The sequence below is a fragment of the Trachemys scripta genome, chromosome 9 (genome assembly GCF_013100865.1).
Source record: "Trachemys scripta elegans isolate TJP31775 chromosome 9, CAS_Tse_1.0, whole genome shotgun sequence".
Lineage (NCBI taxonomy): Eukaryota > Metazoa > Chordata > Testudines > Emydidae > Trachemys > Trachemys scripta.
The window spans coordinates 18319304-18331779 of NC_048306.1; the positions used below are offsets into that span (position 1 = coordinate 18319304).

At 41.0% G+C, this 12476-nt stretch overlaps 1 protein-coding gene across 2 annotated transcripts in view; it reads right to left on the reverse strand.

Annotated features, from left to right (window-relative positions):
• Positions 1-958: 958 nt before the first annotated feature.
• The window catches only part of CHRDL1 (chordin like 1), a 56867-nt gene continuing 45349 nt past the window's right edge, over positions 959-12476 (reverse strand). For both annotated transcript variants that reach the window (XM_034781871.1, XM_034781870.1), the window contains 4 exons: positions 9313-9507; positions 7218-7385; positions 4700-4789; positions 959-3950 (listed from right to left, as the gene is read on the reverse strand). In XM_034781871.1, the coding sequence (XP_034637762.1) occupies positions 3820-3950; positions 4700-4789; positions 7218-7385; positions 9313-9507 (584 nt within the window). In that variant the 3' untranslated portion in view covers positions 959-3819. The remainder of the gene's footprint in view (positions 3951-4699; positions 4790-7217; positions 7386-9312; positions 9508-12476) is intronic.

Here is a 12476-nt window from a genome sequence, read left to right on the forward strand (position 1 = left end):
GCACCTGTTCTGGGCACCACCAAAAATTATACAAATGTGCCACCCCTGCTTGAAAGAGGTTTTCCATTGACTTAAATAGGAGAGGGACTGGCCCCTTAAAACTAAAAGGACAGCAACATTCTACCAGTGCTGACAAACTAGGGCTAAATGATGCCTTGAGAGGAACATACAGGGCTCCTGCTGATTTCGCTGGGAGTCTCGTGTGCGTGCTTTGCACATTCTGATCTCACCCATATATGGTTAGACCAAGGTCTCTATACCCCAGCATCTCCCTAAGGCCTTGATTCATCAAAGCCCTTATGCAGCCCATCAGGGTAATCCACTGGTGGGCCACAAGACAGTTTACATTGACCATCCACAGGCACGGCTGCCTGCCCAGTGGCTGAGCAGCCATTCCTGGCCAATGGGAGCTGCAGGAAGCAGTGGCCAGCACGTCCCTGGGGTCCATACCGCTTCCTGCAGCTCCCATTGGCCAGGAACAGTGAATCGCAGCCACTGGGAGCTGCGGGCGGCTGTGCCTGCAGACGGTCAATGTAAACAAACTGTCTGTGGCCCACCAGCAGATTACCCTGATGGGCTGTGTGCAGGCCACAGGTTGCTCACCACTGGCTTAAGCACGTGCTTAAGTCCCATCAAATTCAGGGGGCTTAAGTAAGCACATGCTTACACCAAAGCATATGATTATGGGCTAGATGAATAAAATAAGGCAGGGCTTTAGGCCCTGATTCATATCTTGCTGTGGACACAGTTTTTGAATCAGAACTTAACTTACTTTCACTGGCAAAGTGTACTCGCAGCTCTTGCGGCTGAAGACACACTCCCATGAGCTAGGTTGCAGATCAGGGTTTACTCTGTTGTCCAAGTCTGCTGATTTGGTTTAAAGGGATAATAGCAGCAGAATTGCAAATAGGTCTAACATTTATTTCTTTAATTCACATATCACATCACTGAGAACTTCTTGTTTTGAACAACTGCAGAGTTTATTAATTTATAAAACCAGGTCAAAGTGATAGAGCAAGTACATAAATAAGTACCACATCAGGCATATATCCTGTGAAGACAGTGAAAAACATGATGATATTGTGTATTTTATTGTCTTAAATGACCAGAGACTGTAAAAATGCAGAACTTCATTTACTAAATGGTGCTTATATTTTTGTTTTTCATAAGTGTTTATTATACAAATAAATACACAATTTGAACCCCACTTGTTCTGTCACAAACACAAGACTGTTTGTCTTCCAAAAAAACAATACAAACACTGTACACTTTTCACATAATCTTTGTTCAATCAGCTACTGCTACAAACATACTGTACCAAGAGGTGAGCCAAACATAGCCACGTGTTTGTCAGCCAACCAGAATACTATGATGCCTCAGGATGCCTTCCACTATGTCTTCATCAGAGGTATGTTCATGTTAATACATGTATTATTAGTGGATTTATAATAAATTTTACATTTCTGCAGTGCCTTCCAACCCAAAGGATCCCAAAGTGTGTTACAAATGGCTGCTCCCACAACTACACTGCATGGCACCCACTTCTGGTGTGGAACACACACCTGTTTAACAGTGCACAGGCGCACTACACCACAATTTTGGACAGGAGGTGAACACGACACCCATTTTAAACACAAAAGAGAATTTAGAGAGGCGAAGTCTCATTGCTGAATTTGGCATGGACACTGGAGTTAACTTACTCTCTTATGAGAACTGCCCTTGCATCATTTATAGGACCGTGTATTTATATTTTGGTGTCAGTGCCTTGTCGGGTTTCTAAATGATTTTACTGCCATCACAAGGATTCTTTTGTTCTTGCCAATCAAACTGGCTGCTGAAGGAGCTCCCTTCTGGCACACTATTCTGTTATGTATTTTAGGCCACTTTGGGCACTGTCAGAGAAGGAAGTGCACTAAAAAAACTGTTCTCTATCCTGGCATGGTGGATAGCTTGCTCTTTGCAGGCAGAACCATGAAGATTTTCTGTGTAGGAAATCATGGGTTTTCTTCTCATCCTTATCCTCACTTAGTCTCCCTCTTCTTCCCTATCACGTTCCCATCTCTCCACTCTCATTCTCTCCTTGCTCTTAGTCGATTACCCTTTCCATATACTCCTGCTGGCTATTGCAAGAAACCCTGGCAGGGATGGATCCTGCGCCACTGAAAGCAGTGAAAGGGGGTTGCCTCTTACAACCACAGCTGCTAGCAGGGAGAGGTGCAAAGGGATCACTATTGTGAACAAGGCCCTACTAAAAGGTTTAATATTTCTTCTACTGGAGCCTGAGTTGGGCCACTGGCATTAAGCACTGAACATCCAGACCCCTTAACCTCTTTGTTAAGATGCACATACCCCTGATGAAGACCTAGAGTGCCATCACTGGAAATGCAGGGCGGAGCAGAGAGCACAAGTTTTGCAAAGTCCCATGGGGACCTCCAAATTCTGGCCACCGCCATTTATTTCACTCCCTTTGAGGACCAAGTGCCTGGCCTCAGGCCACTTTTTTTAGAACTTCATTGCTGTTCAATCACGATAGGAAATGTTCCCGTATGCTTCTGAAACAGAAAATGGAGGGAAAGCAGCCACAGTCAACTTGCACCTCAGGAGTGAATCTAAGATGGTGTCCATGAGCTGGTGTGGCAGGATTTCCTCAGAGAAAGCCATGTTTTCAAAGTAATGGCCTTGTATATCAGAACAGAACTCTTTTTTCTGAAGGCAGACACTGGACAGACACTATCGTTCACCTGTGAACTGCAAATCAAACTGAGTGCCTTAGATTTCTTTTTGCATGAAGAATAATGGTCTTGCTGGTGCTGCACTAACTTAGTGGCTTGATATAAGTGCTCATTAGTTTGCCATTGGAGAAAGTTGTCCTTGAAGTTATGCTTATTAGTTTGCTGGGAGTTGAGAGGCCACCAATTAGAACCACGCAGAACACTCTTATTGCGACAATTACCATTAATAAATTAAGTGATATCACAAGACATTTAATGAGTTATTAATCACTGTGGGTTTAACCCTATAGGAATTTTCATAAATGATTCAAGTATTTTGCATTCTCCTGCTATGTTACTTTGTAAAGGGAGTTTATTGACCGAGGCTATGTGTTAACAGGGCCCACGAGAACGCAGTATTGGGGCAGCATGAGGGAGCTGATATTTCATGTAGAGAAGTGGATAATGGAAACCAAGTGAAAACCACTTAAAAGTTGAACGTTTTCTCAAATTGCTACATAAATGCAGTAATTCCCACTAACACCTTCTGGTTTGTTTATTTACTTAGAGTTTGTTCAACTGCAAGACATCATCCCCAAAGCAGTAGACTCGTTGGGAGTTTTCATTTAAATCTGGATTTTATGGCTCAAACACAAGTACTGTATCGCTTGTATTCTCTCCCCCCCCCCCTTAGAAAAACATGAGTCATTTCGACACCAGAAGTGGTATAAACTCAGCACAGGAAATAATGCTCTCCATAGCTCCTGCACAGTTATTAGGTGTCCTTCATTTCATTAGTTTGAATAACATGCCAAGTATTTTTTTTTTAATTCTGTTTTCTTTTTTAACTTTGCAACTTTACAAGGAACTACAGTCTCCCTTTCCCCTCCCCCCCCACCAATACAGAGCCTCCTAGGAGATATTTAAATGGTTGACACAAACCACTACACATAAAGCAGCAAGTTTGCTGTGCATGATGTGAATAATTACTGCATTATAGTTTTGGTTTTTAGGGCAACTGTTGACTTAAGCAAAATAAGCCTGCAGTCCAGCTGCAGATCCACGTTTTCATAAGTTTTCTTGTTTTCTCCCTCCAGTGCTGTCTCCCTTAACAGTGACCCTTTTCAGACTTTTCAAGGTACAAAACCTTTACCAAATCCTCCAGCTCAGTCCTGCACACTCTGCTTTCACACATTTGGCTGATCTGAGCTTCTCCCTCGCTAAATATTTTCCACTGGCCTGAAAACAAAAACACAAAGCAGAGAGACACTGACTTAGACAGAATGCAGAGAGCTTTAGAGTCACTTGCAAGCACTAGCCAGACAAACGCATTCAAATTGTTGATAGGAAGAATTAAAATATTTTCCTTTGGAAGGTTTGAAAATATCTCAATCACTTAATACATTCCACACAAAACTACATTAAAAGAATATGAAGGACCAGATTCTGATTGAGGGAGTGGGGGGGGGTGGGGGGTTGAGGGAAGGACGCTTTTGTTTGTAGCTGGGAAGGCCCTGGCTTGTAATTGCAGCATACTCTCAAGAGTAATTCTTTCAACAGCCGCAGTTGCCCTGCAATAGTGGAAGTCCAAGCATAACAGCAACTTGCTAGTGCAGAAGAACTGGAGAATAAAACTGACCATAAACAAGTGATATTGGGAGGCCAAGTTCTGTAGCCCAAGCTGGGTGAAATATAAATTGTACTAGTGGTGAAAAATGAATTTGGGTTTTTTAAACAGTCAGTTTTTAATAATCCAAGGTGTTACTAGGGACTTTGGAAAGGCATCTTTTAAATATGATTTATGTGAAAATAACCCTCTAATCATATGTTGCATTCTGATTATTTTATTTGATACTCATAAACTATTGATTCCAGATGTTGGTGGGAAAGTAGCACATTTATTTCAGTTGGAGGAGTAATGGAGGGCACGTTTCAGGGCTGAGGTTATATAGAAAAGTGGAGCCTAAGAAGACAAGACTTTTACTTACTCAGTGTTGTCCTTGTTATCTGCCTGAAGTAGGGAAGTTGTTCAAATTCGCTTTTGGATATCGTCTCAGTGTGGAAGTGACGTAGAATCCCTGTAGCAAAGCAGTAAGAGCATGTAGTTGAAACAAGCTCCTCTGCTCTGAGCTTGTTGTGGTGTTGTGATTGTGTGAAGAATTACTAGCATGTTGAGCCACATTGTGAAATTGTTTTTACCAATAATGTTTTAACCGATTCCATGTGCTCCATCAATATTTTTCTTTTGTGGTTTTATGACGGTAGACAGTATTACCAAGATCTGAGAGTTAGTTCCTCCTTTGCCCACATAGCTTCAGCCTTCCCTGGCATGAATGAGAGAGGATCAGAGCAGAGGCCAAAATCCCAGTGCCTTGGAGAAAAGCAGTTTGTCATGCTGACATTGGACATTGTCTTTTGCCTAACTGCAGGCAGCCAGCAGAAAATGCTCCTGCCAAACCACCAGAAGGGTTTGTGCCCTACTGGGAGCATAGGTCAGTAGGACCCCGTATTAACCAGCAGCCCTTCAGAGGGCTGTTCATGGATCATGATCTGTGTAACTTTAAGTGTAGTTTGCCCTTTAATATGATCTCAACTTATGAAGCTTTTTTTTTTTTTTAAAGGTAGAGACTAAAACCACTAAGTTGACACTGGTCTCAAAGCAATCTGTAAACAAGCCTAGCATTGCCCCAGTAAACTAAGTAAATTTATATCCTAACTTTACAGATCTGTGAAAGTGAAGTACAAGAAGACTGAATGATTTGCCAGAGGTCACGCTGTGTGAGTCAGTGGCTGAGTCAGGACTGGAACCCAGTAGCCTTGACTCCTGTGTCTGCCTATTTGCTTGCTCTGACTGTGTGACGACATTCCCAGATAAAGAGAGACTACAAACAAGTGAAAGTAAAGCTACTTTCATATTTAGCATTTGGACTAAGGCATTCTGAGACAGTGTCATCGCTTAGTAAATGCCTTCATGTAAAGGGCCTTTGAGAAGATAGCCAACATCATTCTTAAGGGAAAGAGAGAGTTGGTTGTAGGAGATGAGCCAACATAATTCTTAAGGGAAAGAGAGAGAGTTGGTTGTAGGAGATGAAGAGAAAAATAACATTGCCTCTCTTTATATACTGAATAACGGATCTATTTACACCCACACTTTTGGCATTTCCCTTTTTGGGTCCCCACTTGTATATTATTTCAGTTGAATTAAAAATATATTATGTAACTCCACTCTTCCCAAAGATTCCTTAAGGGTTTTTTCTTTCAGTAAGGAATCACTTTGCCCACTTTGAAATGTAGCATCCTCAGAGATAATACACTTTCTCAGGATACATAGTGAAACACATACTCTCTTATAGTACATAGCAATATTACACAAGTTCAGATTCAACATAGATTCCATGAACTGTAGGGAAGTTTGGCATTTGTTTGAGATCTAGCTTCTAGATCTGTAAAACCGAGGAGACCAGTCAATTAACTAAAGTAAAAGCTCAGGCTTTATTCATTTGCAGTACATACAACACTGATTATCTGAACTGGTAGAAACATCTAAACCCTTCAGATAATCAGGAGTTTGGACAATTGAAGGGACTGGCCTGAAAGGGTTGGAAGTCTGTGCTCAGGGTTAAGACTAGAGCTGGTCATAACATAAATTCTTTTCCCTTCCACAGAAAACAAGTTTTCTGTGAAAAATCAGAATCAAAAATATTTTGGTCAAAACCTGAAGAATTTTGATTCTGCAGCACCGCTATGGTCAGGGGTGCTGGAACAGTTTGTATCGTGGGGGTGCTGAGAGCCATTGAACCAGACTGTAAACCCTGTATATACAGACACTCCCCGACTTACGCAAGCGTTCCGTTCTGGAATGCCTTCTGTAACTCAAATTTTGCACAAGTCGGATACGTATACCCGACCATTACGCCAAAAAAAAAAAATACAATTCCTATTTCTAGCTTATGGAACTTTTTCCGTAAGTGCGGATTTGCATAAGTCACGTTTGCATAACCTGGGGGACGTCTGTAATGGAAACTACTTCAAGCCAGGGGGTGCGGTAGCACCCCCAGCACCTCCAGCACCTATGGCTATAGTGCTTCATGGGAGCTGTAATTTGGGAGCTGTGTGCTCCTGTTCCCCTCAATAGGCCAGGCTCACTGGTTGGCCTACATCTCCCTTGATGCACCACAGTCTCCCTCCCACCCCACCCCCAATAGGATGGTGGCATCGAACTGGCTAGTGTGTGCTACTTCCCTCTATTGGTCAAAATCAGAACTGCTCAAGTGCATATGATAGACCCCAGACTGCTAACAACAAGGGAGTTTGGCACAAGCATTAGCAATTTGTGCTTTTGTTGTAGGAGGACTGGAGTTCTATCTCTACTACCAGGGAAGTGCCAAATGCCCTAATGTAAAGAATTGGAACGGTTATAAAGTCCTGAGTGGCAAGAATTTGTAAATCTTTCCTGAGGCTATAAAAAGAAAAAAGCACTATTTTAAGATAACTTGATCTACTTACCTTTCCTAATTGTCCACACGTGTATTTCTATTTGAGGTGGCTTTTCTGTTTCCACTGCGATTTTTCTAATGGTTTCTCCTTCCTCCGTGAAAACAGATTCATAGACAGGAAGCATCTCTTCACCACAAAAGTAATCTTTGCTGTCAAAGCTCTGACTTGGCATCTCTTCTGTAAGCAAAACATGATACAGCTTTAATGTTCCTTGGAACTTACTAGATTTGTGCTGCCCAACAAGTTTAGCTTAATTGTAGAGAGGTCCTCTGAAGAGGTCTTTCAAGTCCTTCTCCAGCGGAGTCCAGATTTCTTAGTGAAATTCTGTTTTTGCTCTCCCTTTTTAATGCTCAGACGTGGTAACAATAAAACAATTTGGATTTTTATTTAGTATGTTTTATCTTAACACGCAAGTCAGACTTCAAGAAAAGATCCTGCTTTTTCTTTTTTGATAGCTGTGGGTGAACTTCAGGAGTTAGAGACTGATCTGAAATCTAGATAACAAATTCTTTACTTCTAGAGCATTTCCATCCCAGGTTCCTAGCCAGATTTTTCTGGGTGCCCTCATCTTCCATTGACTTCAAGAGGATTTGTGGATGCTCAGCACGTCTAAATGTCAGGCTTTCACTTCTTTACTTATTAATTGAATTAAGCCTCACAACCCCCCCTGTGAAGTAAAGTATCATCAAAGACTATTGAGACACAGGGCAGTTAATTGAGTCTCCTTACATCACAGGAGTCAGGGACACAGCTGGGACTTGAACCCAGCTCTCCTGTCTCCTAGTGCACTGAACCAGGCTCTCTTCTAATAACACATTGCTAGCAGGTGCTTTGTAAGTGACGTATGCATGTGGCTCTGACACTCGTTTTCTCAGAACGTTTCTGCCAGTGCATCACAGAACTAAACACAAAAAGGGGCTAAACGTGTTGTGGGAAAATTTTAAAGGTACTGATGGGAGTTAAGTTTCAGAGTGGTACCCGTGTGAGTCTGTATCAGCAAAATCAACGAGGAGTCCTTGAAATGGGCCACTCTCATTACTACTTCAAAAGTTATTTTTCCTCCCTTGGTATCCTGCTGTCATTTGAATTGTCTCATTAGACTGACCTCACACTTGGTAAGGCAAATCACAGCTTTTCATGTATTTATACCTGCTCCTGTATTTTCCACTCCATGCATCTGATGGAAGTGGGTTCTAGCTTATGCCCAAATACATTTGTTAGCACCTAAGGTACCACAAGGGCTCCTCGTTTTTTAGATGGGAGTTAGGCACCCGGCAAAATATTATAAGAGAGGTTAGCAAATTTCTAAGTATACCTCTACTCCAATACAACGCTGTCCTCGGGAGCCAAAAAATCTTACCGCGTTATATCGAACTTGCTTTGATCCACCAGAGTGCGCAGCCCCGCCCCCCCGGAGCGCTGCTTTATCACGTTATATCCGAATTCGTGTTATATCGGGTCGTGTTATATCAGGGTAGAGGTGTAGTTTGTTTTTCTTTACACATTTTTACTAATATCCTACAACAAGCTAATCAAGTGATTAGATTTTTCCCACAATGCTATGATAAGCTGTCATAGCATTAGTGCTTATTCTAAGGACCCAGTTCCATTATTAGCACAAATAATGTTATGAGCAAAACTTTTAAAACTACTGCCATGTTTTGCAAAACAAAAGCTTTATTTTAGTACAGTAGTGTAAATATTCTAAGCTAGAAAACAAATGGAAAGCTCAGTGAGGATTGTAAATGGGAAGGGATGGGAGAATGAGAGATGCTCATTGAATTATTGTCGGGGAGATAATGAATCTCTAGTTGGTGGGGAGGGGGGATACACTCTTCTGAAATAGATGTCCAAAAGTCACACAAATGCTAGAGAGAAGAAAAAGAGATCGGAAGGTTGGCCCAGTCCTCAGTGCCCTCTACCTGTGGAAATGAAATGAATGAGATGGCTTGCAAGATTGGGTGCTAGATCTATTATCGTGCCCAGATTTCCCGCTAGACAAAATATAGCAACAGATATAAAGTTGCTCATTTCATCATTATGATCAAAAGACCCCTTAAAATCCATAGCAAAAAGGCAGTCTGTGATCTATTCTTCGTTTTACCTGGACAGACTTTACAGCATTTTCCTTCTATTTTCTGAGGGGATTTGCAGGGATATTGATCCGGACAATGAATTTTCTTACATTCTTGTTTGGTGATGTTGCAGGTACACAACACACACTCTACGATTCCAAAGGCCCGGAGATTAGGATGCCACGATTCACCATGTGAGTATGTTTTTCCATTTGAAACACAGACTATAACAGAAAAGGAGAGAGGAAGAAAATGAATATTCATTGTATGGTAAGGCCCCAACAGATCTATAGTTGGACTACAACTTCTGCCTTAGTGCATTCACACTGGTTTGAGGCAATGTTTCATTCATGACTAAAGGACGCTTCTCTGCTTGGAAATGTATTTTTCACTAGTGATTTCTGGCCCAGCCCTACTTCCATTGATAAGTTTTGTCATTTACTTCTAAGGGAACAGGATTGAGCCTTTGATCACCTTTTTCTGTGCAATTTGGTCTAAATTCTGGCCTCACTTATCCGTGAGGGTGCCCTGGTATTTCAGCGAGTGAGATGGAGTGCAGAATTTGACCACTCTCCTCCAGCATGTGCCCATTTTTGTTGGGGACCATTTACTCCCACCAGTTGGCTTTTATGATCTTAGCTCCCCCCACCCCTACGAACTGGCTCCTGCCCCAGAATTTCAGCCTGGCAACCAGAACAATACTCTAGTTTCCTACTGAACCTCCTGCACAGCTTCTCTTGTCAGTGGGTAAACACTGTTTATTCAAGCTAGCAGCTGGGTGAGTTGTTGCCACCCATACACTTTGCTACTTTCCAGAGGGACCCTCCACTAGATGACACAGACAGAGCAAAGGAGGAGATGATTAGAAGATGGAATTTGATCACTTCCATATTTTTTCCCAAATATACTTTGGGTGTTTGTAGACTTGGTATTTGTAATTTCAAAAAACAAAAGGAGGCTTTAAATTGAAAGGCTGCAGATGATATTGAAATGTATCTAAGGACACCCATTACACCAATATCTGAATGCCTCCATCTTTAATGGATCTATCCTCACTACACCCCTGCAAGGCAGGGAAGTACAGCAGGCAAAAGGATACTGCACAAATTAACAGCTGGCAAAAGCAGACGCGGTTCGCACTGAAGTTAATGGGAGTAGTGCCAGTTTACACCAAGGCTGAATTTGCCCTATGAACCTTGCTTCTTTAAACATTCCATAAACACACTGAAAAATGCAGACTAACCAAAAAAGGTGAAAGAGAGGGCACTGTTTGATTTCAAAAAGCAATTAAAATCAAGCTTGGATATGCTGTAAATATTTCCAATTCTTCCAATATGCCATCATTTTTATTAATGCTTTTATTTGTAAAATATGTTCCTCTTTTGCCTGTAACTTTCGAAAGCAATTTAATTTTTATCTGTAATCTTAAATTTACATCTAACTGGTAACAGATGTGAGCAACTGGCTTATGTGTTACTAAGTTACCAAGATTTATGATGGGTGTTCTTCATAATGTATTGTCTTTCATGGGTGTTATACCATCATTTGGTTTAATAATTTATTACTTTTTAAACTCTTTCTTAAGAGCTGTTTTCATTTTAGAAGGGAAACAGTTTTTCTCTCATAAAAGCAAATGAAGTGTTCTCTGTAGACAAAACAGAATGATGAGAAAAAAGGGAAAATTTACATAAAACGGGATCAGTTACTCTATTGTTATAATTAACCTTCTTACATGCTTTAGCAGTATATTTATACTTTTTTTTTCCTGCCAGAGAGCTCCAAAAGCTTTACAAACATAAATTAAACCTCACAACTTCTCTGAACTGTAGTCAGGGATATGTTGACTATAGATACATTATCCCAATTTGCAGATGGATAAATGGAGGCACAGAAAGGTTAAATAATTAATTAGTCCAAAGTGACAGAAGTCTGCAGTCACTGTGAAAATAGAACCCTAGTTCCCAAATAGCCTGCTTTAACCACTGTCTGCATAGAAATGTAATTCTGTATCCAGGTAATGGCATCAAATCTGCATGTCAGTATAACTATTTTGTTTATTTTTAGATTTATAAAATGTATCTCTGGAAGCATGTGCATTAATTAATAACATTCTAATGGTAGAGAACAAAAGAAAGGACATGATCACCATTCTAATTTCCATTACAGAGATCTCTTAGACTCTCTCTGGCTAGCAAGCTCCTAAAGCTATCACTGATACTAAACGGCCCAGAGAAATGTGCTGTTCATTTGTCTGCTTTTTATCTGCTGAAACAAATCAGTTAGAAATTGCTTTGATGATGTCTTCATGTGTGAACTGGATGTTAGAGATATTGCACTGAGTGGAGATTCCTGTTTCTAGTTTCAGCATAAAACACTGGCATGATCTGAATGTGTTTTCATGGTTGTTCAGGTGGATAATAAAGATCCTATGGCGAACATTCCTTCTGTTAGTTAATACCTTAAAAGATTAGTTGGCTATAACACAAAGGCTTTTAACTCTTTGTGTGACATTCCTGAGTGTGTGCTACTCTGGGTTTTGTATATAGTTGCTCTTCTATAGCTAATTCTTCTATTACTATTTAGGCCTGATCCTGCAGACCATTATTCACTTAAATAATACTTACCTGCTACACAAGTAGCTCTGTTGAAATATATAGGAATTGAGTGCACTCAGCACCTTGCAGCATCATGCCCTTTTGCCAGGACATAAAATCTGCTGCCCCTTTTGAATTGGGGATTTGGTTATTCCCCCCCACCCCTCTTTTTTTAGTATAATCCTTGAGGAACATGGCTTAGTCATGCTTCTATAAAGGTTTTCCATATGAGCTTGAGGTCCTAATGTTCCCATAATGTAATAAGTCCTGTAAGGCTCTCAGAGGCTTAAAGACATTATGTTATGTTACTGGAATGCCTCTAGCTCTCAGGGCTTTGTTTTACATATATCTTTGATATGAAGTATTGATCTGTGAAAAACAGAATAAAAATTGAAGGGGGGGAGGGAGATGAAACTGCTGGCCTGAACACTAGATAACAGCTTTGTTCAACACAGATGTAAAGGGGGAAGTTCCTCTTTGCTCATAAGTGGGATATTTTCTACCCAGGAGATGGCTCGGTAAGTCTTGGCAGTAGCGAACCTAGTGGTAACACAGTAGGGCTTTGTAGCCTGAGATTTCTGAGGTAGCTTAAACACATG